The sequence below is a fragment of the Schistocerca americana genome, chromosome 7 (assembly GCF_021461395.2).
Source record: "Schistocerca americana isolate TAMUIC-IGC-003095 chromosome 7, iqSchAmer2.1, whole genome shotgun sequence".
Lineage (NCBI taxonomy): Eukaryota > Metazoa > Arthropoda > Insecta > Orthoptera > Acrididae > Schistocerca > Schistocerca americana.
Window position 1 is genome coordinate 143,122,399 of NC_060125.1, and position 25,063 is coordinate 143,147,461.

At 39.3% G+C, this 25,063-nt stretch overlaps 1 protein-coding gene across 4 annotated transcripts in view; it reads left to right on the top strand.

The window, feature by feature from the left end:
* Positions 1-18,323, top strand: part of LOC124622308 (peptidyl-prolyl cis-trans isomerase FKBP4-like) — a 156,017-nt gene extending 137,694 nt beyond the window's left edge. For 2 of the 4 annotated variants that reach the window (XM_047147983.1, XM_047147982.1), the window contains exons 9-10: positions 17,593-17,951; positions 18,134-18,323. In XM_047147983.1, coding sequence (XP_047003939.1) covers positions 17,593-17,886 — 294 coding nt within the window. In that variant the 3' untranslated portion in view covers positions 17,887-17,951; positions 18,134-18,323. Of the gene's footprint in view, positions 1-17,592; positions 17,952-18,116 lie in introns of all 4 variants that reach the window. The other 2 variants (XM_047147985.1, XM_047147986.1) reach the window with 2 other exon arrangements.
* The last annotated feature ends 6,740 nt before the right edge of the window (positions 18,324-25,063 follow it).

Consider the following 25,063-nt stretch of genomic DNA (forward strand, 5'->3'; position numbering starts at 1 on the left):
GCCAACTTCTTCATGGAACACTTCGAAGCACAGGCACTGGTCTTGGCACCTTGTGGTACAGATACATAAATGATACCTTCATTGTGTGCAGCCATGGTTAGAAACAGCTTGGTGACTTCCTAAGACACTTGAACAGTCTCTATGGCAACATAAAATTTATTATGGAAGTAGAGAAGGACAAAAAACTTCCATTGGTAGATGTGCTGGTCACAAGGGATGGTGAAAACCTGGGTCACAGCGTGTATCGAAAACCGACACACACCGACCAATACCTGTACAAACTGTCAAATCGCCACCCGAGCCAGAAAAGAGGCATGATTAAGACACTCATAACATGGGAAAGACGAATAAGTCAGCCGTAGCACCTTGGATGCGAAATATAACACTTGGAGAGTGTTCTGAGGAGCAGTGGGTACTCCACAAGTAATATTAGAAGTATAAAAAAGAGCCAAACACTCAGCGAAGTGAGAAAGTAGAAAAAGAAATGACGGGTACGGCCTTTCTGCCATACGTTCCCAGAGTGACAGACAGAATCGGCCATATATTGTGCAAGAACAGTGTAAAGGTTATTTACAAACCAACAAAGAAAATCAGTGTCTCAGATTGGCAAAGGAGAAAAGGGTCCCACTTGCAATGCTAGGAATATACCGCATACCATGCACATGCGGAAAAGTTCATGTTAAAATAACTGGATGATCCATCAACACCAGGATTACAGAATATAAACAGGTGGAGAAATCTGCTGTGGCAGAGCATGCGCTGTTTGAGACTGACCATGTCGTGAAGTTCGCTGACACGGAAGTTCTGTCTGTAGAGAATGACTACAACACCTGCTTGTTCAGAGAAGCTGTAGAAATACACAAACACAGGAACAGCTTCAAGAAGAAAGAGGAAAGCCTCAAGGTAAATGGATTCTGGCTTCGCGTGCTGCAGCGAACATATGTGACAGGTGGCAAGAGGAGAACCGCCCGAGAAATGACCATGGAAAAGCTCTCGGATGTTGGCGCGCCAGGTACATACAGTCTGCGGCTGTGAGCTCGGCCTTAGTCAACCACCAGCAATGGAGGGTGAAGCTTTGACAATGCCAGCCACTCATGCTGGCAAATCATCAGACAAACGTTGGCCGAAGAACCCAAGACAGAAGCCAACAGCCAGTTTGTTTGCTACTCACGTCAGATGCAGCTGTAGTCGGGCTGCAGCACACAGAGAGCTGACTGGCCGGCCGTTCGTCCGTGTGTGTGTGTGTGTGTGTGTGTGTGTGTGTGTGTGTGTGTGTGTGTGTGTGTGTGTGTTTGTGAGAGAGAGAGAGAGATAGAGAGAGAGAGTGTTTTCTATGTACCATGAAGAACTTCGAACTTCGATAAGGTGAATATATTGATCACTCTTCTTTATGCCTGTCTGTCACTGAACATCTCCTCTACGTGGCGAGCAGTATTGTATATCCATATGATAATGTTGTTTTTCCTAGATTGTGGAACTAAGAGTTCCTTCCTCAGTGAGGAAAGCATTATAGGTCAAGGAATTTCAGAGAGGAGGGGGGTAGATCACTCAGGCTTCAAGATGAGAGGGGGCACCTGCTGTGAGGATGAGGCCAGACAAAGGGATCAGTAAGACCAGACACTGTTTACAGTAAATGAAACCAATCCATTCATACACAGAGGAAAATGTGAAAAATCAGTGAGTTCTCAGGTGTCCTGGTGAAAAAGATGGGGGAAAATGTCAGTCACTCTGACCTGAGGACTAGGACACTCCTGTTATGAGGATGAATAGAGGCAAAGATGAGGCATGTATAATGTTGTCTGTCCTTTCCCTCACTGCAAGTGTATCACTGTCTGTTCATTGGTCAACAATTGAGCTGTGTGACAAGAGAGACTGTACATGTGGCAGAGATGAGAAACAATGACAGGAAGACTGGTTAAGATACAAATCTGAGAACTGAAATTTTTGTGATTAAAACAGGACAGTTGGCATCCCCGTGTGTTTTGCTCAGTCTGTTCAGTGTGTAGGTGTGCAAAATAATATAGAAATGTTCTGAGCCTGGACATTTTAATTTCTCATATACAACACGGGGTTGTAACAGGTTGAAATGCGTCAGTAGTAGACTTCATTCCTCTCTGGTTAGAGAACTTTCGAAAACCAAACAGAGGAAAGCTGACAGAGGAAGATGTTTTGATGCTGTGATGTCTTTCTATTTAGTGGGAAGCATTTTTCAAACATTTGCTGAAGACTGTGCTCAGTAGGTGGCACAAGCGCACATTACTAGAGTCACACCACGAGCAGTCTGCGTCAGCGGTTCTCAAAGACGACCAGGATTCTTGCACTGGAAGTCAACTCTACCAAGGGTGACAATGGCTCTGCAGTTGATGGTGTGTGGTGCGATGTCATCCACAAAGTGATGACAGGATGTGGCGTCCATGCCTGGGATATGACCTGCACTACCCCCCTTCCACCTGCCCCCTCCCATGCCTCTGGGCAGGAGTTCTGCTTGCTTATGGTATGAGCCTTGCTCTGACTCTGGAAAGTGGCTGTAATAGAGGAACCAGGTATCGCGACGGGAGACCCGAACTCATGACTGCTGCTGGTGGCCCCATGTTGCACCTTGCCTGATGTGGCCCTATGTCCTGGTAGAACTGCTAGGTCATTAATGAATTTGCTACCAAAACGATGATTTTGCAGCACACCTGTTCCAATGCACTGCTTCTAGTTATGGTTTCAACAACACTGCTGAAATCCATAAGCAGAGAAATCTCCTTGTCTGTACTGCAAGAAGAGTGTTTAATGCTATGCTGGCCCAGCCAAGCTGGGCCTGTCTTGCACTACATCAAAAGCTCTTACCATAATCGGAATGCCAACACCTAGGGCCTGCTGGCGGCCTTCGGCTGCTGCGATACTGCACTATCGTATTCAAATTTGCCCCTCACCCCTCAGGTCCCCAGTTGAGACTGATTTGCACCTAAGATTCCCAAGTTTTCATAACAAGTTTCCATCACAAAACTATCTGGCAGCTTAACCCACGAGGTTCAGAGACAGCAATTAAACTACAAAGCTTCTTCACTAAATGTCCTCAAAGGCTAATAAATTTCTTATTACTACTCCACTTAATAGTCCATTAGTTGACTTCAAACACACGTCACACCTTGCCTTTATACTTGTTCGTCCTGCTGTAATGTATCCTTGGCATTTATCTCCCCCCTTACTCTAATGGCTTGTTCTGTGGCCTCTTAAACTCTAAAGAATACATGTCTCACCAACATTCACACTACAATGTTCCATGTATAGTCATTATCATGGTCTAAGGATCCAATCTCCCGGAATTTGCACTTCAGGTGGATTGGGTTGACTGGCGGCTCTCTGCCTAAGACAGATTAAAGGTACACACAACGGAGTTACTGCCATTATAGCACTACATGTGATAACTTTCAAGGCCAATCACTCGTCATTGTCTTCCCAATACCACTGCACATGCTTCATCAACTGCTTTGCTGAAATCTATCTGTTGTGCGGAGCTGTCAGTTGGTTCAGAGAATGGATTAGGTTCAGTTTCAGTGTATTATTTAGGAAGGTTAAATTCTGCATTGGGAGTACCTCTTAGTGGTCCATCCGTGAGAACAACTGTGGCTTTGTTATGTTCAACTTGGTAGTTCATGCAACTATGGTTGGTAGATGAGAGGGTGACCCTGTTAGTCACATGCTATCCCACTGATTAATGACCCACTGCCCCCCAGCTCCACTTACTTTATCTGTGACAGCCTTCTATGGTCGTAGCAGCTTGCCACTGCTGCCATGTTTTCTATATGTAATAAATCCAGGGTATCCAGCTTACTGGAAATACGGTTTAGGTTCCACAGTATACCTTGGACAATCATATCCTTTCGTTTTGCCCAAAATCAGCTGCACTATACATGCATCTGCACCAGTTTGAATCACTCTGGCCAGACACACAGTAACCTCCTCCCTCCTCTGTCACCACTACATGTCTATACCTCCTTCTGAGATCAGTAAGTAACTAGTCCTTACCTGTACAAATTTCCCTAAGGTCCCCACTCTCACCGATTAGGGTGAATAGTGTAACATATAAACTGTTCAAAACTACCTGCTACAAGGAATCAAACCAGTACCATAGCTGGTCAGTCCTCACCTGTATCAACTCAACATGGTAACGGAGGTAAACTCTGCTTACTGGGCTCTGTAATCAGCCCCAACTTTGATGGTAATTCCCTCGCATCCTTTGTGATCCCAGCAAGTATTGCTCTGGTAATAACAGGACTGGAGTCAGCTGCCCTTGTAGTGCATGGTGAATAGCGTCCTGCAAACTCATCATTGCCATCTGTGTGTCCCACATGCTGTTTGTTAATGATTGTAACAGCTGTGTTGTAGTGAGTCTTACATCCAACACATGCAGCTGCCAAATTATGTCGTCCTCCGATGTCTTTGCACATTCCATCACCTTGCTAGTCAGCTTCCGTAGCATATGCATATTGTTCTAAACTTCGTTCGCCAAGCCTGTTATCTGTGTGGTATGCCACTCCACTGTAGATTTGCTACCCTCTGCCAACTTACTCACTACTGCTACAGTCCTATTTCACTCTATGATGTCAGTGGCTGGAATACAGTCTTCAAAATTTTCCCCTCAGCATCTATTCAACTCTCTTCAGTCGACATAGTGAATGCGGCACAACTTCCAGTGCTTGCTGCTCCTGTTCCCATAATGTTCATAAGATTTGCACAACTTCTCACTTTCCCCAGAAACTTCTCTAAGCACACTCCTACTCATGGCTCCCCATTGAAGCCCAGAAAACACGTCCATCCTCCTCACTTCATTCCTTAACTCCCATGCATTAACTTAGTGACTTGATGACCGGTGACCACCATATTATCTTGTTTGGTGACAGAAACTGCTCTCTCCAGTTGCTGATTCCACAGTGTCCAGAGCTCTGCTCCAGGTGAAGAGTTACAGCAATGGCACAATTAGAATCCCATCCTTACCTTCGGTGTACAGCAGCTTGAGGACATGGACTAGCATCATCCTCCCTTCAACCTGAGGACTGCTGCCAGCAGCCAGTACTGTGATATTGCCAGCAGCCAGTACTCTGACAAAATGAGCATTAAAAGAACACTTACTCTGAGACAACTTACTCCTTACCTTCAGTGTATTACAACCCTTACCCTAAACAACGACCAATAAACACAACTTAATACCTCTTGTCATTTACTCGAGCTCAGTGCATAGGACACCTACCACATTTGTCCATTGACAGTCTGTTATTCACTCGTCTGCTTCTGCCTCTTTGTCTAAAAATTGAGAGGAAGTGAAAATTGGGGAAGCAGGCATGGGTAGAGGAGAAAAGCAAAGCTGTAGAAACATGCATTACTGTGAATAAGATAGGTGCCACCCATAGGAGGAAAGAGAAGCGTGTGTATGAATACCGAGAGCTCAGATGGCAAGCCAGTAACAAGCAAAGAATGGAACGGCGAAAGGGGGTAGGAATATATCAAAGTTCTTTGACAAAAAAAAGTAATTTGTAGACTGTTGTGTAGAAAGGAAAGAGGAGGAAGTAGGTATGATATAAAATGTAGACTGGCAACAGCAAAAATAGTGTTCTGAAAAAGAGATAGTTATTAAGATGAAATACTAATTTAAGTGTTAAAAAATCTTCAATGAAGTTATTTTTCTGGAATGTAGCCTTGTACAGAAGAGATTTTGGAAAGCATAAGAAAGATGAGTAGGCTGGATAACAAATGAAGTAGTATTGAATCAAATTAGTGAGTATAAATTTACGGTCAGACTGAAGACAACTACTATGACAACATGTTTTAAGACTGCAAATCAAACAGATTGCTTACAGATGGATGGGATAAAATTGCTATGTTCGCTCCCCGGAGCCGATTTCGCTAACAGTTCATGCTTGGGTCATGAACCGATCACATGTGACTTCATAAACCCATGCATCTATCCATTACATTGTGGTAAACTTGTAGAACATACGTCTTTTATGTTACAAGCTCGTTAAGGCTCTAAGCACCAGTGTATCATTAACTGACATTTAGTTACAGTGAATATCATACTGAGAACAGTGCTATTTTCATAAATCTTCAGTGGACTGTTGCCTTGAGATGGCATGTCTTCATAACACCCAAATTATAACACAAAATCAACCAAATAGCAAGATTCTTAAAACCACCTGTTTGACATTTCCATTCATTTTATTACATCAAATTGTACCAATAGTAAGGTATGTTTTGAGATACCATCAATATACAGGTGCTTTGGAACAGCATATGTTCATAGAACATTTAGTTATCACATCGTAAAACCTACCAAATATGGGTTTTAACTGAAAATTACAATATCTTATAAGGTGTCTCCCGAGTTCTGCTTACAATGTAAGACACGATCTTGCATCTTGTCAGCCACAGTCCTTTCCGCCAAACAAAATTCTGACTCCTCTTATGTAGTTATTCCCTCTGCAGAATACTGTGGAATGTGCAATTCCATGTCATGACATCACGAAACTATACAGGCTTCTCATCGTCGAACACTTTCTCGTCTTGCATAAAGCCATTTCAAAGAATGAATTATATTAGACACCATGAAACTGGTTTCATTCAACAGAAATGAAGTGGTAAAAGTTATTCTTGTGGATACCGATGGAAGTTCATCTGATAGAGCAGTATCACAAGAAGTCTGTATATCTTACAATTAACATAATTTTTAGGAAGAAAGAGTGATAGAGCGGGGAGGGTTAAAAAGGGGCCACAGATCCCAGTCCTCACTTACGTGCCTATCAGAGGATTCATCGAACCGCCTTCAGACTATTTCTGTACAGCTCCTCTCTCGACCAGTGCATGAGAAAACAAACGCTTAAATTTTGCTGTGTGAGCTCTGCTTTTTCATATTTTATTACCATGGTGGTTTCTCCCTATGTGGGTGAGAGTCAACAAAATATTCTTGCATTCGGGGGAGAGAGTTGGTGATCGAAATTTTGTCAAAAGATCTTGCATTAATTTATTTTTATTGCAACCCCAACTTGCCTATTGTATCTGTGAATCACTCTCTCCCCTGTTTTTTATTAACAGTAATAAGCCTCTTTTTGGCTTCAATTAATAAGAATAAGGGTATTTTATTTACCAATCTTATACAAAATGAGCTTCCCTTCTTTGAACTTTCTCGATTTCGTGAGTCGTATCTAGTGAGAATCTTATTCCGCACAGCAATACTACGGAAGAGGATGGACAAACGTGGTGTAGGCAGACTCTATAGTATATCTGTTGCATCTTGTAAATTTCCTGCCACTAAAATACCATCTTTGATATACCTCCCCCACAAGGTTTTTTTCTGTGGTTGATCCAGTTTAATCTGTTTGTAATTGTAATCCTTAAGTATTTAGCTTAATTGACAGCCTTTACATTTGTGTGATTTTATCATGTCACTGAAATTTAACAGTTTTTCTTCTATTACTTTCTGGATGACCTTACACTTTTCATTATTTAGAATCAGTTGCCATTTTTTGCACTGTACGGAGGATAACTTGTCTAAATGACTTTGCACCTGGTTTAGATCTTCATGAAATCACTAGATAATAATTGACATAATCATCTGCAGACAGTTACGAGGACTGCTCAGGTTGTCTCCTAAATCATTTATATAGATTAGTAACAGCAGATAGTCTACAACACTTCCTTGGTCCACGCCAGATATCAGTTCTCTTTTACTTGGTGTCTTTGCATCAAGTACTATGAACTGTGAGCTTTCTGACAAGAAATCTCAAATCCATTTGCACAAATTAGACTCCATAGGAACACTATTTGTTTTCAGGCTACTTGTGAGAATGGTCTCAAAAGCAGTCTGGAAATTTAGAAATGTGAAATCCACTTGAGATTCCCTGTCAGTATAATTCATGTGAATAAAAAACTGAGCCTGTTTCACAAGAAAGATATTTTCGGAATCCATGCAGCCAAGGATCTGAGTGAACTGCCTTTTCTTTTCAGCCTTCTCTTCCCAAGGGAAGAAGCTAGTGTGACACATCTGCCATATTATTGGCGTAGAGCATCATTAAGCACACTAAATGGACTATAGAGGTCAACAGGTGACGCTCACATATGTTGTTTGTCAGTAGGCAGGTTTTGAGATGTATGTCATCCTCAGTTCCCTGTATACATCCAAGGTGACTGCCTCATCAGTATGTAGTTCGGATCGTTTCTATTGGTGGATCAACCATCGGCTCGAGTGATACAGGTTATAGAGAATGGCGTAAGTGTGGAAACCTGCTTAATCGACAGGCAATATACGTGGGCATTGCCTGTTAACTTCTGTGGTCATAGGAACTAATACTCCTGAAAGCGAGGATAATGTCATATTCAACTATATGTGTATCAGCCGTACAAATGATTTGCTCCTGAATGTAAGTACTGAACAAAATTTAAGTACCGAACAAAAATTCGGTTGCATATTTATTACATTTCTCAACTGAATTGTCCTCTGACTCTACCAAAAAAAAAAAAAAAATTTCGACTCTGTTGAAGAGTATCCTCTGAGGAGCACAAGAAATATTCATGTAATTATGGACACATTATTCATTTCTCGATTTTGTATAATAAGGAACAGTGAAAAACTAACGTGCTGGAAGTGACACGTTAAATTACTCATAGAAAAATAACATACAAACCTGCTGGTAAATCAGGAGAACAAAATCATGTTGGAAACTGCCGATAAAGGAGCAGTACTACCTGCCATTTTTGCACTTGGCAGTTGAACAGGAGGAGGGCAGCTGGTGGATTGTTGCGTACGTAGGAAGCTGATGTGTTTGTCTTAACTCAAAGCCTTAAACCTATTAGGCCATCATGCAAACATTGTCTGATGCCACTGCCTCCATTCTGTGGTATTACCTGAAACAAAATTGAAGACCTGCTAAATAAAGTGGTATCAGAGCCGCATGACTGCGGAAAACTGAAGTATTCTGTGCTTGTCAAAGGACTTCCTTGGATTTAGAGTACCTGGTGTTTATAATGGGTCTTATGAATATGTCAAAATTTATAGGTTGGACAATCCACACCCTCTCTGTATACTGTGATAACTGTAAATGTCGTATCAGCTTCAAAACTTGGGAAGCGTCAGTGGTAACAAAATGTAGCCTATGAAATAACGTACCTCTCTTGATGTTATGAGGCGTGATCAAAAAGTAATGGGAATTATTGTTTTTCTTAAAGAAGCTTTATTCATTTATCGTCAGTGATTTTGTACCCTTCAAAATAATCCCCCTCAGATATAATACACTCATGCCAGCAGTTTTTGCCATCTTGCAAGCACTTCTGGAACTCACTTTCAGTTATGATGTTCAGCTCTTTCAGTGATTCTGCTTTTATCTTGTCAGTGGTGCAAAATGACCTCCTTGCATGGTTCTCTTCAGCCTCAGAAATAAAAAGAAGTTGCAGGGGGCCATGTCCAGCAAGTATAATGGCCGAGGCAACATAAAAGTTTTGTTTTTTGCCAAAAAATTGCGGGCAAGTGTTGAGGTATTAGTGGAGGCATTATCACAATGCAATTTCTACAGTTGCTTTTGCCACAATTCTGGTAGTTTCCTTCGGATTGCTTCAAAGGAACAGCATGTAACTTCAGGTAGCATTCGTTATTGATCGTATGACCATGAGATACGAACTCTTGGTGCACTGTCGCATGGTAATCAAAGAAAACAGTCAGAAGAGCCTTCACATGCGATCGAATTTGTCTTCGGGCTGTTTCCATGGGTTGATTGGGCCTTCGTTGCAACGTCATACCCATATACCCGCGTTTCATCACTTTTTGTAACCCTCTTTAGAAATTATGGATTATTGTCGACTTCATTCAACAATTGCTGAGCGATTTCGCTTTTTGTTGAAATTCGATGATTTCAGAAAAAAACTTCGCTGCTATACGTCATGCCCAAAACATCTGAAAGAAATTGCTTGTCATGAGCCAAAGGATATACCAACATCATCAGCAAAAGGATATGGTGACATTATCAGAACTATTTTCTTTACTTCTTCCTCATCATTGTCAGTAATTTATGCACTAAGGCGTCCAGAGCAATTGTCGTCTTTAATGTCTTCTCAATCCTCTTTGAAAAATTTATACCTCTCATAAACTGTTGTCCTACTCATAGTAAATTCACCAAAAGCTAGAGTCGACATTTTGAATGTGATGCTGCACTATATTACATTTTTCTAGCAAAATCTAATGCAAATTCCTTGATCCATATTTTTCTAATGTAAAAATTTGCCAAACTTTTGAAAACATGTGCAGCCTTTAGACTGTGAGCAATAAAATACATGAATATAACAGCTGAAAATCCAGACATAAATGAGGAACAAGTGTACCGACAAGACAATGATAATAAAAAGTTGAAAATCGGATTATAAAGCCCCTGAAATAAAAAATATCCTTTACTTTTTGATCAGATCTTACCTCATTCTTCACCTTACTGGGGCTTCGTAATAGTGATTGTGGTAGAAATTTAGCTATGAACCATTAAATTTGACAGAGGCATTGGCTATCATCGTGTTGTACTCTGGGGTTGTACTTCAAAAATAAAGTGTTCCCAGATTGAAATTTGATTTCCATCACATAACTTTGACTTGGCAAGGGGCTGCAGTCTTTTCATTTTTCCACATTTGCATAAAAATCACACCTCATGTGAAATCACTCCATGAGCATTAAGCTATACGAGCACAATACAAGAGAATAACATTAGCCCTGACTGTTACCTCCATATAAGGAAAATGGTGAACGAGTATCGTAAGAACTCAAGTTTTAACTGAAATATGACTTGGCTTGAACACAGAAAATTGTATACTTGGTAGCCACTGTGAAAACTCTGAAATTGTGGATATCACTTTCTGCTCGACAAATTTACTATGTGTAACTGATGCTTTAAAATAAATGGTATTTGACTCACCCCCTCCTCCCTTCAGCCCCTGTTCAAAAACTTTCACAGTTATTTAGCTGAGTTTTATGCTTACCCACTTACACAACTTTATAACTAATTATGCTTCACTTCTGCACTTGGCCCATTGTTAGGGCACATGATGAGGCACTGACAAATATTGGTGCCAATGTAAGATGACACCTAACACACCATTATGGGCAGAGAGGAATAGTTTGTACAGGGCATGGACCTTGCTCTCAGAAAATGTCAGACATCAATTCTGCAGATTTTGGGTGTGGGGTCATCCCAAAAGATAAGTGTACAGCACACCCATTGATGTGATTGTAGAACAGAAACCCCGAATTGTACAAACTTTTCAAGATTTATAAGACAGTTAGGGAGTAGTTGAAAGAATTAGTAAGTCTGCAGAGTTGAATGCGTTATTGCATCCAAATGTGAGGATGACATGTGGAACATCACTTACAGGTACAAATTTGCAGTAAATTTCTTGTTAAGGTAAAACACGGGTGAAATTTGAGCCCAACTAGATGGCGACTTAATCATAATTTTTATATCCGGATACATTTATACTAACTAGGGCAACATGTAACTCTGAAATCAGTGGCAGCACAGTCACAATTATATGGCAGATGGGTCATTTGGGGACCCATGTTTTCTGGAATATTATTGCATCTGTTGTCATTTATTTACACTTACATCAGCTTTTTCCCATAAATTATGATTTCCTATGTATAATATTAGTTGTTAGTTGCCAGTTGCCAATAAATTACACGGCCTTTGTTATGCATTTCTCACATAACATTTCATTACTAGTGACAAGTCATCAGAATTTATTCTGTAATAATAACTCCAAAGGGAATCTGACAAATGTGCAATTCATATAGATGCTGTCATTGTGTTAGGAAAAAGGAAATCTGGCTGTGGTCCTTTTACAGTTTCAGCATTACATCTCAATGTTTCTTGCTTTGTGTTAATAAATTCAATCTTGAATTAAAAAGGGAAAAAGTTAAATTATAAAATGTTAAGCACAGCAGTTATGTAATATTTTTAAATAGTTCAAAGAATCTTAATTAATTTCACTCAGTTCTTGTTGTGCTTGGTCATTTTATTCATATTTTGTTCAGTGTTAAACATATGAAGGGGCAGGGGAGAAAACCAGGTAAATAAATTGTTATTAAGCTCCAGAAAAAGCAATCTTTTAATGTTTGAATTGTGGTAACATCAGTATATGAGTACATATACAATTTTCATGTCACAATTAAAACTTCTTGGTTGGGTGCATGTGAAAATTGTTTTATTGGCATCCATTGTGTTCCCAGAATGAGATAATTTCCAAAAATGCAATCAAACGTCACTCTGTAAAGGGAAAGAAACAGGTAACTCAAGCAAAAAAGGCAGCAATTCCATAGTAAACACAGCTAAAGGAATTTCTGGTCATGATAGATCAGCAATAGTTCTCACTTAACATAATTAGGAATGAGGTAGCTGAAGTTTTGCCATCTTGCTGCTGTGAAGGTTGCCAGAGTCTGCAAATGTTACATTCTAGCCTGGAAATGCAGCATAAAGAATGCAATTGTTATATTACAGTGAACAGAAGGTAACTGCAAAGCTATTGTACATTAGACAAGAAAGGAATTCTGAAATCAAGCACACCATTATAAACAGGTGTGCGCAGTTAAAACTCCCCGGATTTGGTTGTCATAATGGTGTTCTTATTATGCCAGTTTGCATTCCACCATGATAAGTCCTTTGATATTTCAGCACACAGTAGTGGCTGGATTCAGACAATATTATCTTAATAGGCTGCATTTTGAAATGGAATTTTGCAGTGTTTTCCAGTCTAACACAGTTTCTCGATTTACACTGACTGGAATCCAAGAGGATGGCTTATATCTGCATACTTCGATCATTTGCTTGAAATCTTCAGGCATTTGAAAATCAGCGCCTGTGTGTTCCACAATCCAACATTTTTGTCACATTCGAAGTATGGATGGCCACACACGGGGAATGTAATTTTGATCTTCTTCAGATTGCTAATTTGAGAGTTGCCTAGTGAATGAAGCAGAAGACTAAGTATTTATTTTGATTACCAGCAGAACCACAGATTATACAGGTCTCTTTAGAGGCCTCATTCAAGTCATGAATGATGAAGTGAAAAAGGAATGACATCACTTCACATACCCTCTTTTTCACAGTGAATTCAGGATAAAGATAGAAAAGGATTCACCTGTTACAAGAAAATGGGTTTTGAATGAGCACATTAAAATTTGCCATGTAAAGTGAATTAATCATATGCTATATTTTGAAGGGACACTTTTTTTTGCAGTATGTTCAGATAGCCATCTTCTTGTTGATTTTCTTTGCCTCCAGTTTGGACCTCATTTTCAAATCATCAAACACTTCAGCTTTTTTTCATGTGAGGAATGTTTGTTGTTGTTAACTGACGAGTTTGTGCCTTACGTTTCTCCATTGTTAAAGTTTTCATTTTTGTTGTGAATACCTCACACTCAGCACGAGGATATCCAAACAAAGTGTTGGATTTTGTGTTTGAAAAGCATTTTGAAATGTCATATAATACAAACGTGCCAGGATGAATTTGATTAAAAGTATTGTACATGTTCTTTATATTTAGATTTTCAGGCAAGTTGGTTTTCTCGGAATCTGAGGCTGCAGTGGCTCTTCGAGCTATAATGATTCTCAGTTGAAGAATGTAGGATGCTTTCCTCTTTTTTCCAAGTGCGTACATCCACGTGTTTCTAGACTTTTCTGCATATATCTGCATATTTTTGGTGACCTTACGTTTACTTTGGCCTCTCGTGTCACCACTGATTTGCCTCCTTCCTTCCCCTGAGAAATTGGCTTACCTGGTTCTTTCCCTTTGTGGTAAAACTTCGTATGCTAATATCTCTGGGCTCACCTGAGGCTCCCCACCTTCAATTTTAGCCTCTGAACAGGTGCGTATGATCAGTCTGAATAGAGGTATAACAACAACTCTTTAAAAAAAGAAAAAAGGTTGCCTGCTCTTTTTTTCCCTGGCCCTTCATGTAATGTTGATGAGGTTTCTACTAATAAATACTGGTATTGGCTCTTCTATTTTTCATTTCTGGTTAAATGAAAGCATGTTGAGAACTTAAACCATACAGATTAATCTGTCCTGTTCTTTTCACATGTTGGACCTAGCCACTACTTCAGCCTGATGTTTGAATCTCACCAGTTACTAAATATTACCTTTACATTAACAGTTCAGGCCTAACTGACAAAATCTGTTGGTTAATTCCCTCACATAGAGCATGCATAATTGTGATAGGAAAGTAAAAGATCTTGGTAAATATTATCAGACTGCATCTGGATAAGGAGAAAAAGATCATTCACATTTTTCCTAGGCACTTCTATTAAATTTGTCAGTTTGCAGGGGGTTTGTTATGTCAAGCATGTGCCTTAATATACACATTGATTCAATCTCTAGAATTTGTGAAAATCACAATTAGAAACACATACCACACATAGCTTATTAGTAACAAAAAAGTGAAACCAAATACCCAACAGACAGCACAACTTGTAGCCTATTGCCTCATTTCTGGTAGGAGGCTATTTTTGAATGCCAGTCTCGTGAGAGTTTCCACAACTTTAAATTATAATACTGTGAAGATGTCAACTTCTATTGAATGACCTACAATCCAGATTTTAGTGCTAGGACAAATGATCGTTTGTACTCTGCTAATTGCTGAACAAATCAGACCGTGCCTTTATGTATGGTATAACGATTATCAGAATACTTTCTGGCAGAAAACTTGGGTCTTGTCAAACAACAAGATGTAATAGAGATGTCCATGAATACTTACAAAGAGATGCAAATGTTTTGGAAAACGGTTGAATAGCTGCTGGAGACAGGACAAGCTTCTGCCCAGGCTTGCAATGATAAAACAGGAAACCTGTTGAGCATTGGCCATGTGCTATTCCACCTTTGTTAAAAAATCATATGGCCAAATGGCAAGAATTTTTAATAAAGCTAAACTGCATGGTAATGAATGATGGGATCTGAGGTGACAAATACATTAATTACTGGGAATTAATCAGAATGGTAAATGTACAAGGCTCTTCTGTCCAGTAGATAAGTCTACAATAAGTAATCAAAGTGAGAAATAAATAAAAATTAAGAAAATAATAATTTACCTGTAACTTAACTGATTCTTGGTAGTCCTGTCTTGGGTTTGCTGCAGGATCCTAAAAGCAACATAATTCCATATTTCGGTGATCCATCACTCTGCCATCTTCAAGGGAGACGCTGATGCTGCTGAGTCCCACTGAAGCATATGACGTCATCTTGATTTTAGGATCCTGCAGTAAATTCAAGAAGATGTCAACTTAGCTGATTGACATGTAATACACACAGGCAGGAAACAGCACATACCCTACTGGCTTTCAAGCTAGTACTGTTTATCTACTTTTAAGTCCTCACTCCAGGAGTTTCCGTTGTTGTAAAAAGAAGCAATGTGAAATAGAAATAGTTTCTGAAATAAGTTGGCAGAGGGTCTAGAGGTCATGAAGAGACTGGAATAAATATGAAGCTGCCTCAGACAAATGGACATGTTCTGCATAGACTCTCCAGAGTTACTTGTTGGTCATATGAAAGTGCATCTTCAGTATATTTTTGGGTATGGCTAACAGTTGCTCTCAGCATGGCTGTGTGTGATACACATATCTAAATAAATAATTAGTTATATGAGAATATCAAATAATAAGATAGTGCTAATGTTTGTTGATTAAAAAAAATGATTCAGTAGACAGGCTCCCACCCTAAAACTGTCAAGGAATTTGCAGTAGATAGGAAAACTCTGGAAATAACTAAACACACTCTTACAAAAACAAAATGTAAAATTAAACTTTTTTGGAAGAAGTTCTATTCCTTTTCAAATTGTATCAGGAATCAGACAAGGAGAAGATTTGTCGCCATTATTATTCAACTATATGTTGGAGAAAGTTATAAGAAGAAAAACAAAAGGTTAATAACTTAATAAAGTTGGGTTGATCAAAAGAAGCAATAAATTGCTTGGCTTTTGCAGACGATCTCGTTATGATTAGATGGATCCTCATAGAATACAAAGAATAGACCAGAACTCTTGAAGGAAATAGCTGAGGAGGCATGTTAACAAATATCATTTGAGAAGACAGAATACATGACTAATGAAAGTAACTCACCAAGAATTTTAAAAACCAAGTATGGCAACATCTAGAAAACAGAAAATTTGAAATATCTGGGTGAAAATATAAATGTAAAAAGTGAAAAGAGGAAAAGAGCTACAATCAGGACTGAAAAAATTAAGAGCACACATGAATTTGAGAAATCTTTACAATAATGTTTTTCTAAATATGTTAAATTAAGGCATTGTAATCATTATCATCTTCAGCAGTTCCCAGCTCCAGGCTGGATCTATTTGGAACATAAGCCTCGCCATCTAATCCTATTTTCCTACCATCTTTCTGGGTTCATTCAGGTCTTACGTATCTTCTTGGGAATCCTCATGATTTCCGTTCTCTATAAGTGCCTTTACCATCCTAGCCTAGATGCTTCCGTCCTGCTCTGCAAGGATTCCACTTTCACTATTTCCCTTACCCTTTCATTCTTAGTCTTGTTTCCCCTTGTTACTTCTCTACTACTTCTGGGGAAACTTTGTTTCAAATGCCTGTAATCTGCTTGCATCTCTTTTTTATTACCCATATTTCAGGTACATAAGTCAAAATTAGGATGTAGTAGCTTATGTATATCACTTCTTTGCTTATTTGTGGGACGCCTTTGTTTCAAACCAGGCTCCTAAAACTTCGTATGAATGCTTTTGACTGTCTGCCAGCACATTCTCTCTCATTCTTCTGTTTTCCTCTATCACACTTCCCAAGTATATATATATCCCCCCCCCCCCCCCCCCCCCCCTAGAAGTAACAAGAATCTCACATAATTTCATCCCATACTGTCACACAGTTTCTTCACAAGCATGCATTGTTTCCCCACATCAAGTCGTCTGCAAACACCATTGCTTTCATGTTGTCTTCCTCTGTTTTTTCTGCAACCTTCTTTGACATACTTGTTTACCAAGATACTTGTTATTATGTATGACAGTTGTACAGAGGTAACAGACTATCATACCTGGTTAATTCCACTTAAGTTAGGGTGTCATAAAATTAAGCTGTCAGTTTAGTCCTCTGCACTTCAGAACCCAAAGTGATCAGTAGCTGAAGCATGTCTTGGAAAATTATATTCAGTACACAGTGTATCAAATAATAGAGTGAAGCTGTATTCATATTGAGTATGTGGGTGGAGAGCATGCAGTTAGATTGCTGAAAAAATGTTAGTAAATCATCAATTTTGTATCATTTGTCACATTGTGAAATAAAAATCTATTTTAGTAACTGTTAACACAAATTGCATTTCATTTGCATTGTGCATGTGGTTTCTGTTTCCTCATCAGATATTAATGTAAATTTTGGGATTAATAGAGAGTAACTGTTTGGAAGCCAGTTATACTAAAATTAATAATTCCCAGAAGTACCACCCCTTCCCCATTCTAAACAGTTTAAATGTAGCATGATGAAGAAACAATACAATTCCTGAGTTCCACACCTACAGTTGCTGTGTTTTTCTTGTGTATTGTTTCTCATGTTCTTCTGCTATTAGGTTCCAAGTGACTTGCCATATGGCTGGTGGGATGGGGGAAAAGTTATAGTGGAAAAGGATGATGAACTCGCTCCACCACCGCCTCCTAAGAAATCGCTAACGCCTCTTAAGAAAGCGGTCGCCAAAGGTGGTAATGATTCAAAAGGTCCATCGTCAGATATAAAAAAGGATAAATCTGAAGAAATAGATGCTAAAGATTCTGTTTCTAAGGACACATCCTCTCAAGCCTCAAATATCAAAGAAGATCATGGGCTAGAGCCAGACATTAGTAGAGAGCCAGGTGTGAAATGTTGACACCTGTTACAGTGTATGTTGTGGCTGTTTGTCATGCGTACAGCTGTTCTATAATTATTCTTTCAGTTAGTATCTTCTAACTTACTCATTACAAAATTGTATGTATAGAGATTGAGTTTTACTTTTAACAAAATGTTTTTGTCTGTGTTATGATAATTTATTATTTACAGTACGCTTAGAATAATGTGCCTGGTCTGTGGAGAACTATATTCTTTAGTGAGTTTGTGAAGTAATCTGTTGATTGCAGAAAGAGGAAGAGTGGCGGAGGAACCAGCCAGACGTGATGAAGACATTGGGAGAATGGGGTCAGGATGAACGAGAGCGAGAAATGACAGACTTTGAACGTGAAAATCCAAATATTTTAATGTTAAATAAAACTGGTGAATTCAAGAATATGTAAATGCATAATTTAATATTACACAAAATTTCTGATCTCATCCCAATTTCCACTCATTTAATGAACCTGGTAATTATTTGATTGTGTAATAAGTGTGTGTGTGTGTGTGTGTGTGTGTGTGTGTGTGTGTGTGTTTTGCTGATTTATATTAAATGTATTGTAGACTTTGCCTGTTGCCATTCATCCATTCATTTAATTGTTACATATAGTGTTCATCTAGACAGAAGAGTAATAAAGCATTTAGCTTATGTAGTAAAAGTGCATATGCCTTTCGCTGTTGTTGTTAATTTTGTTGAGAATAACTGTTATGAAATCACAGACATTTCTGATTAAGAAGGTAATAGATTTGTACAACAATATTTGTTGGTCATTTGTTTTTCAAACCAGTCATGTATCTCCAGGGTTATGGAGTGCCCTTAAATTTAATAAGCTGAATACTTGATTGTTAAGGGCTTCCAAGGTCGTCGTCGTCCCCCCCCCCCCCCCCCCCCCATGAGTACTTGGTAAAATCTCCTGTTGCTATTAACTAGTCAATGCAAACCACGTGATAGTAGTAACAGTAGTGGTGACCATAAATAAAGAAAAATTTTGCAGATCTCATTCAGAAGAATTATCAGGTTTCCACTTTGTTTTTCAGTTTGGGGACAGAGGCCAAAAGATATTAGGCTCTAGACTTCATCCATTGTCTATGGACTGAAATGTCAAGAGAACCCAACAACTTCTTTTTGATTTGGAGTAGTTCTTTTTCTCACGGTGTTTCCTCAGGATTAAGTTTAAGGCTTAACATGCTCATAAAAACATGGACCAAATTAGGTTTATTATAGTAGCCTTTGGTGATATACTGTATCTCCATAATGAATTAAATTAACAATTGGCTATATACTGCCTGACCTACCTAATATTGCCACAACCTATGAACTTACCTAATGTTAAGTTTTTACAAACTGCAGGTTCCAGCAGGATTCATATCTAGTTACTTTTCCGTGTTTTCCATTATGTTAGTATTGCCATTGGATATGTGGAGGTAATTTTGATGTGCTATGATGTGACATCCTATACACGTTTTCAGAGGACAAACTTTAATGGAATAAAAGTCCATTGAAACACCGCTTATTTACTGATGATTCCTCCTGGAGTACTTTCACTTTTATACAAACATGCATGATGATAACTTGAATTTATCAATAAATGAGGGATTCCATTCCTATAAAAATCCATTATGTAATAGTGAAACTTGAAAACATTTTGTCTAATTTAAAGTTGTCATTTACTTATTTCACATGTTGTGCTATCATTAGGGTAAGTAATTATTTGTGTGTTTATAGAAAATGTTACAGTGAAATAAAAAAACTAAGAGAGTTACTTACTGGCAACAGTGCATAAACATTATAGTAAATAAAACAAAGCATTTTGGTTGACATCACCTGAGTTTTAAGTCAATTGTAAGTGTAAAATATATCAGTATCACAGGGTGTAAACAGTCCTCATATACATGAGCACTCAAGGCTCTACTAATGTGTAAGTTTTGTGTTTTAAACAAGGATCTGTCTTGACTTATCCTACCTTCCAGATAATTCTCTTCCACAATATGATTAAGAGGTGAGTATGGATGTCTCATAAGTGAATAAAGCAAGACAGAACTTCCACAGACTAACTTTGTAACATTGGCATTGCTATTGTATACTTGTTTCTAAACATTGTTACAAATACAACTCCCGAAGAAATGAAAAATTGCACTGCATAGCAGGAACCCTGCAGCTGCAAACACAGTTTACAAAGCATGTAAACCTTCCTGAAGGCTTATGTGTCACACCTTGTGGTCAGTATTCCTCCAATTTTTTATTCCTTTGCTTTGCTCAAAATCATCAAAACTTATGATTATGTCTATTTACCTTTTTCATAATTGTCTAGTGTGTGAAGATATCTCAAAAACTGATCAGAAGTGTCATCTAGACCATAAACTAAATCTCATTGCAGCTCTACAAGTAACGTTTACAGTGCATCATCTGTGAAAGCTCATCAAAAAGTCAAATTTCACTAATAATCCTGGCTTTCTTTCAATTTCTGAGCAAAATTTGCCCAAGAAATTTTTCTCAAAATCTAAGTATGACTGTACACAGAACAAAATTGGTTTCTCAAAGATAACTGAGGGGAACAAAATGAGAAATACAAATAAAGTGTGTAAAGCACTGAGAAATTGCATACATATGACTTTAGTGCAAATGACAAAGTTATGTCAACCACTAGGAATTTACCACAAACTAAATTTTTACATTTAAATAAAAATAGCATGATGGCCAGTTCCATAGTGATGTGTTACATGGTTATGCAATTTCAAGAATGAAGATTCCTATCACCAGAATGCCAAGTACCAATGCTGATTTTCTTATGATATGCAGGTAACTATTATGCTTTGTTAAATATTGATGTGCTCATTTGATTTATAAATTGGTAACATGATACACAGTAGCCATTTACTATAACTGAGTAATCAGCAGTTACTTTTTTAGTAAACATAATCAGTTTGCAGTAGTTGACACGTAGTTAGCCCTTTTATTTGTGGCAAGTGAGACATGGCTTCAGAAAAAGAGTAGCGTGCTGGAAGTGAGTTGTAGTAAAGCCTATTTGTACAATTGTAAGGTATGAATGATAGGTGAGAGACAGTCTTGCTACTCATAAACGTACTTGGCTTGTTGACTGTACATTTCCACTAAGAAAATGTAAATTTGGTGTGACAGTGCTGAGGTGTCTACAGTATATATTGTGGTGGTATACATCACTCTAGTAGAGTGCTCTTTCCACCACCACTACCCCTCATAAAGCAGGTATGCTGAGGGAACACCACGTGTCTTCAAGGTGGGCTGGTGGTCTCAGTAATTCCATGAGATGAAGTAGCTACTTTGTTATTTTTATATGCTCTGTCAGAAGAGTGTAGCAAGCCCAAGGTAAATATCCTCAATGTAACAATACTATAAGTGTTCCAGGGAAGTTTTCAATATTATGTTGAAGACTCTTAATTGTAATATTACTCTTGACAACTGATGAGTCCAATAAATCGGCATAATCACAGCTGACACATATATTTCAGGTGCAAAAATTTATAACCAGGAAAATTCGACACATTCGAACCAGTGAAAAAATAAGCAACATATCACAAGATCACTACCACTATGAGATAGACAGAACAGTATTTCCTGCTACAGATGTAATGCGGAATGTTTTCTCTACTACATAAAAAAGTATTAATGCTTTGGAGACCGCCCACTTAGCAGAATATTGGGGCGAGGAAACTTTCCATTTATGCTATTATTTAAAGCATTACTGGGATATGGGTAATAGACATCTCTCCAAGAGTAATATACTCAAAAAAAGACGAAGTTTAAATATTTATTTTTAATATTTACTTTAGATCTTTGATAGATTATAAGTTTTAAAATAAGTGTTAATACAAATAGTACCCTGGAGAGGAGGGGGTGTCATATTTCATTTGACGAGTCCTATTTTGGCAGATACTCCTAAAGTAGTAACAGATGTCAATATGCACCAAAAACTTGATGTGAAGGGTTGGCCACCCACAAAAAATAATTCAATTGGGCATTAACAGCATTAGCTAGTTAATAGCCATTCGTTGGCATTCTGTTGCCCCCACTGGTTTCCTCTAACTCTATACAGACATGCATTGCCAACACGTGTTCTGTGCCACATTTTCTGTAAAAAAAAAATTTGTATCATCATATGTGACATGTGTGAAGATTTTTAAATAGTGTACAATTAGGTCGGAGCAGTGTACCTTGTTCACAGAATATTTGGCCAGCATTCACCAGAAATTTGGTGACACTTATTCATACGTGGGCATCCCTAAGCAGTATCGAACCATTCAGTTTCAGGTGCTCATGAATATTATAGATATTGGATGATGGGAGGAGCAGTAAAGTGATTGCCAGTGTGTGTGTGTGTGTGTGTGTGTGTGAGAGAGAGAGAGAGAGAGAGAGAGAGAGAGAGAGAGAGAGAGAGACGTCAGTCAGTCATCTATCTAGCATACGCTCTCATTGCTATAATCTAACAAGAAGATATACACCAACTGCCACGATGTGAGTTACTGTCCCGAAATGGCTTTTTAGTTTACTTTCTCGGAGAATAAATGCCGTGCTACACTTCTTTCTGAAAATAAAGATGTAACTGGTCCCATGTATGTGCAATGTGGTCTGATTAGCTATAGGTTACTTCCATCAACAGCAAAACTCTCTTGTACTGATTTTCTTTCACCTAAAAGCTGAAATTCAATTTTTGAAAGTAAGGAAACAGCGTGCAATCTGATTAATGAAAGGTAAGATATGTTATCTTCATGATGTTCTATCATCCAGTTAATTAACATACATTTGTTATTTACAATCTTCTGAAAAGTTACTCAATGCTTTTCCCTCTTTAAAGTCCCACAACAAAATCCTTTTTTGTGTCCATGATCTCACAGATCATTTTCATCACTATTCCAGAAGCAGACAGCACACTTCCTTTACTCCAGCCAAGATGCAAGAGTGTTACTACTTTTTACATTGCAATGTCAGAGAATAATTATTGTTTTTATAATTACATCTATGCTGCTCATTTAAAAAAAAAACTCACTGATTCTGTGTTGGTTTCCTCACTCTTGGCTCAAATGGCTCTGAGCACTATGCGACTTCTGAGGTCATCAGTCGCCTAGAACTTGGAACTAATTAAACCTAACTAACCTAAGGACATCACACACATCCATGCCCGAGGCAGGATTCGAACCTGTGACCGTAGTGGCCGCTCGGTTCCAGACTGTAGCGCCTAGAACCGCATGGCCACTCCGGCCGGCTTTCTCACTCTCAGGTGGCCCTCTCGGTGACAGTTTATATCCTCATCTGTCTCAGATCCCCCCCCCCCCCCCCCCACGCGCACACACACACACACACACACACACACACACACACACTTACTTCTGGGTCTGCTACAGCTGTTGTAATCTGGACGGGATGGAGAGTTGTCGCAGCCTAGCTTGTTACAGAAGCTTTGTTGTCCCTGGTTCAGTCCTTCCACACAATTCAGACCTGTGGAGCCACAATCAGTTATGGGGACAATCCTGTACATTGTGAGCTTTGTTCAAACTCCGTGAGCAACCTACGCGACCAGCATCGTTCATCCCAATGTGTACCACAATTTGCAGTTGGTTACACACTGTTCCCTCATTGGCTGCCATAATAGCCTCTTCAACACCGTGAATGAACCCCCAGGCATACACATGGAGTTATTCCTATCCATTCCTGGCATTTCCTTATGTGGAACTATTATTCTCTCTTGAAAGAGACTCCGCAGATTTCCCAACAGGTGGAATGAGTGTGTCTGGCTCAGTTTCAGTGGAAGACCGCATCTTGAACATGTTCGTTGTATGGATTTGTTGTAATGTATCTCTCAGAGAATGAATATGTAATAGAATGACTGAACTTAAATCCTCCAAAAACTGATTGTATAGAGGTAGGATGCACCATAGTGACCACAGCAGGAGTGTGTGTGTGTGTGTGTGTGTGTGTGTGTGTGTGTGTGTGTGTGTGTGTATATATATATATATATATATATATATATATATATATATATATATAAAACAAAGATGAGGTGACTTACCGAACGAAAGCACTGGCGGGTCGATAGACACACAAACATACACACAAAATTCAAGCTTTCGCAACAAACTGTTGCCTCATCAGGAAAGAGAGAAGGAGAGGGAAAGACGAAAGGATGTGGGTTTTAAGGGAGAGGGTAAGGAGTCATTCCAATCCCGGGAGCGGAAAGACTTACCTTAGGGGGAAAAAAGGACGGGTATACACTCGCGCGCACACACACACACACACGTATCCATCCACACATATACAGACACAAGCAGACATATTTAAAGACAAAGAGTTTGGGCAGAGATGTCAGTCGAGGCAGAAGTGCAGAGGCAAAGATGTTGTTGAATGACAGGTGAGGTATGAGTGGCGGCAACTTGAAATTAGCGGAGATTGAGGCCTGGTGGATAACGGGAAGAGAGGATATACTGAAGAGCAAGTTCCCATCTCCAGAGTTCGGATACGTTGGTGTTAGTGGGAAGTATCCAGATAACCCGGACGGTGTAACACTGTGCCAAGATGTGCTGGCCGTGCACCAAGGCATGTACGAGTGTAGGACAGTAAATCTTTGACGAGGGCTGTTTGGTTGAATCTGGGAGTGGGGCTGAAGGTGAGGCCTTTGGATAGGACAGAGGTTTCGGTCCTACACTCGTACTCTCTGCTGGAAATATCACTTTGCCACGAAGAAAAAGGATCCTAATCCTACTCCTAATGATCCAACTCCCCAAGACACCATCCAAATTGAACCCTGCCTGGAACAGTTCCGTCCTCCGTCACAGCGGGACCCACCTCCTCTTCCTCAAAATCACCCTCTCCAAACCTTCCAGGAATTTCTGACTTCCAGACTTGCATCTCAATCCTTCTTAAAAAACCTTAATCCTACACCCAACATCACCACTGCTGAAGCCCAGGCTATCCGTGATCTGAAGGCTGACCGATCCATCGTCATTCTTCCGGCGGACAAGGGTTCCACGACCGTGGTACTTGATCATCGGGAGTATGTGGCTGAGGGACTGCGTCAGCTTTCAGACAACACCACATACAAAGTTTGCCAAGGTAACCCCATTCCCGATGTCCAGGCAGAGCTTCAAGGAATCCTCAGAACCTTAGGCCCCCTGCAAAACCTTTCACCTGACTCCATCAACCTCCTGAC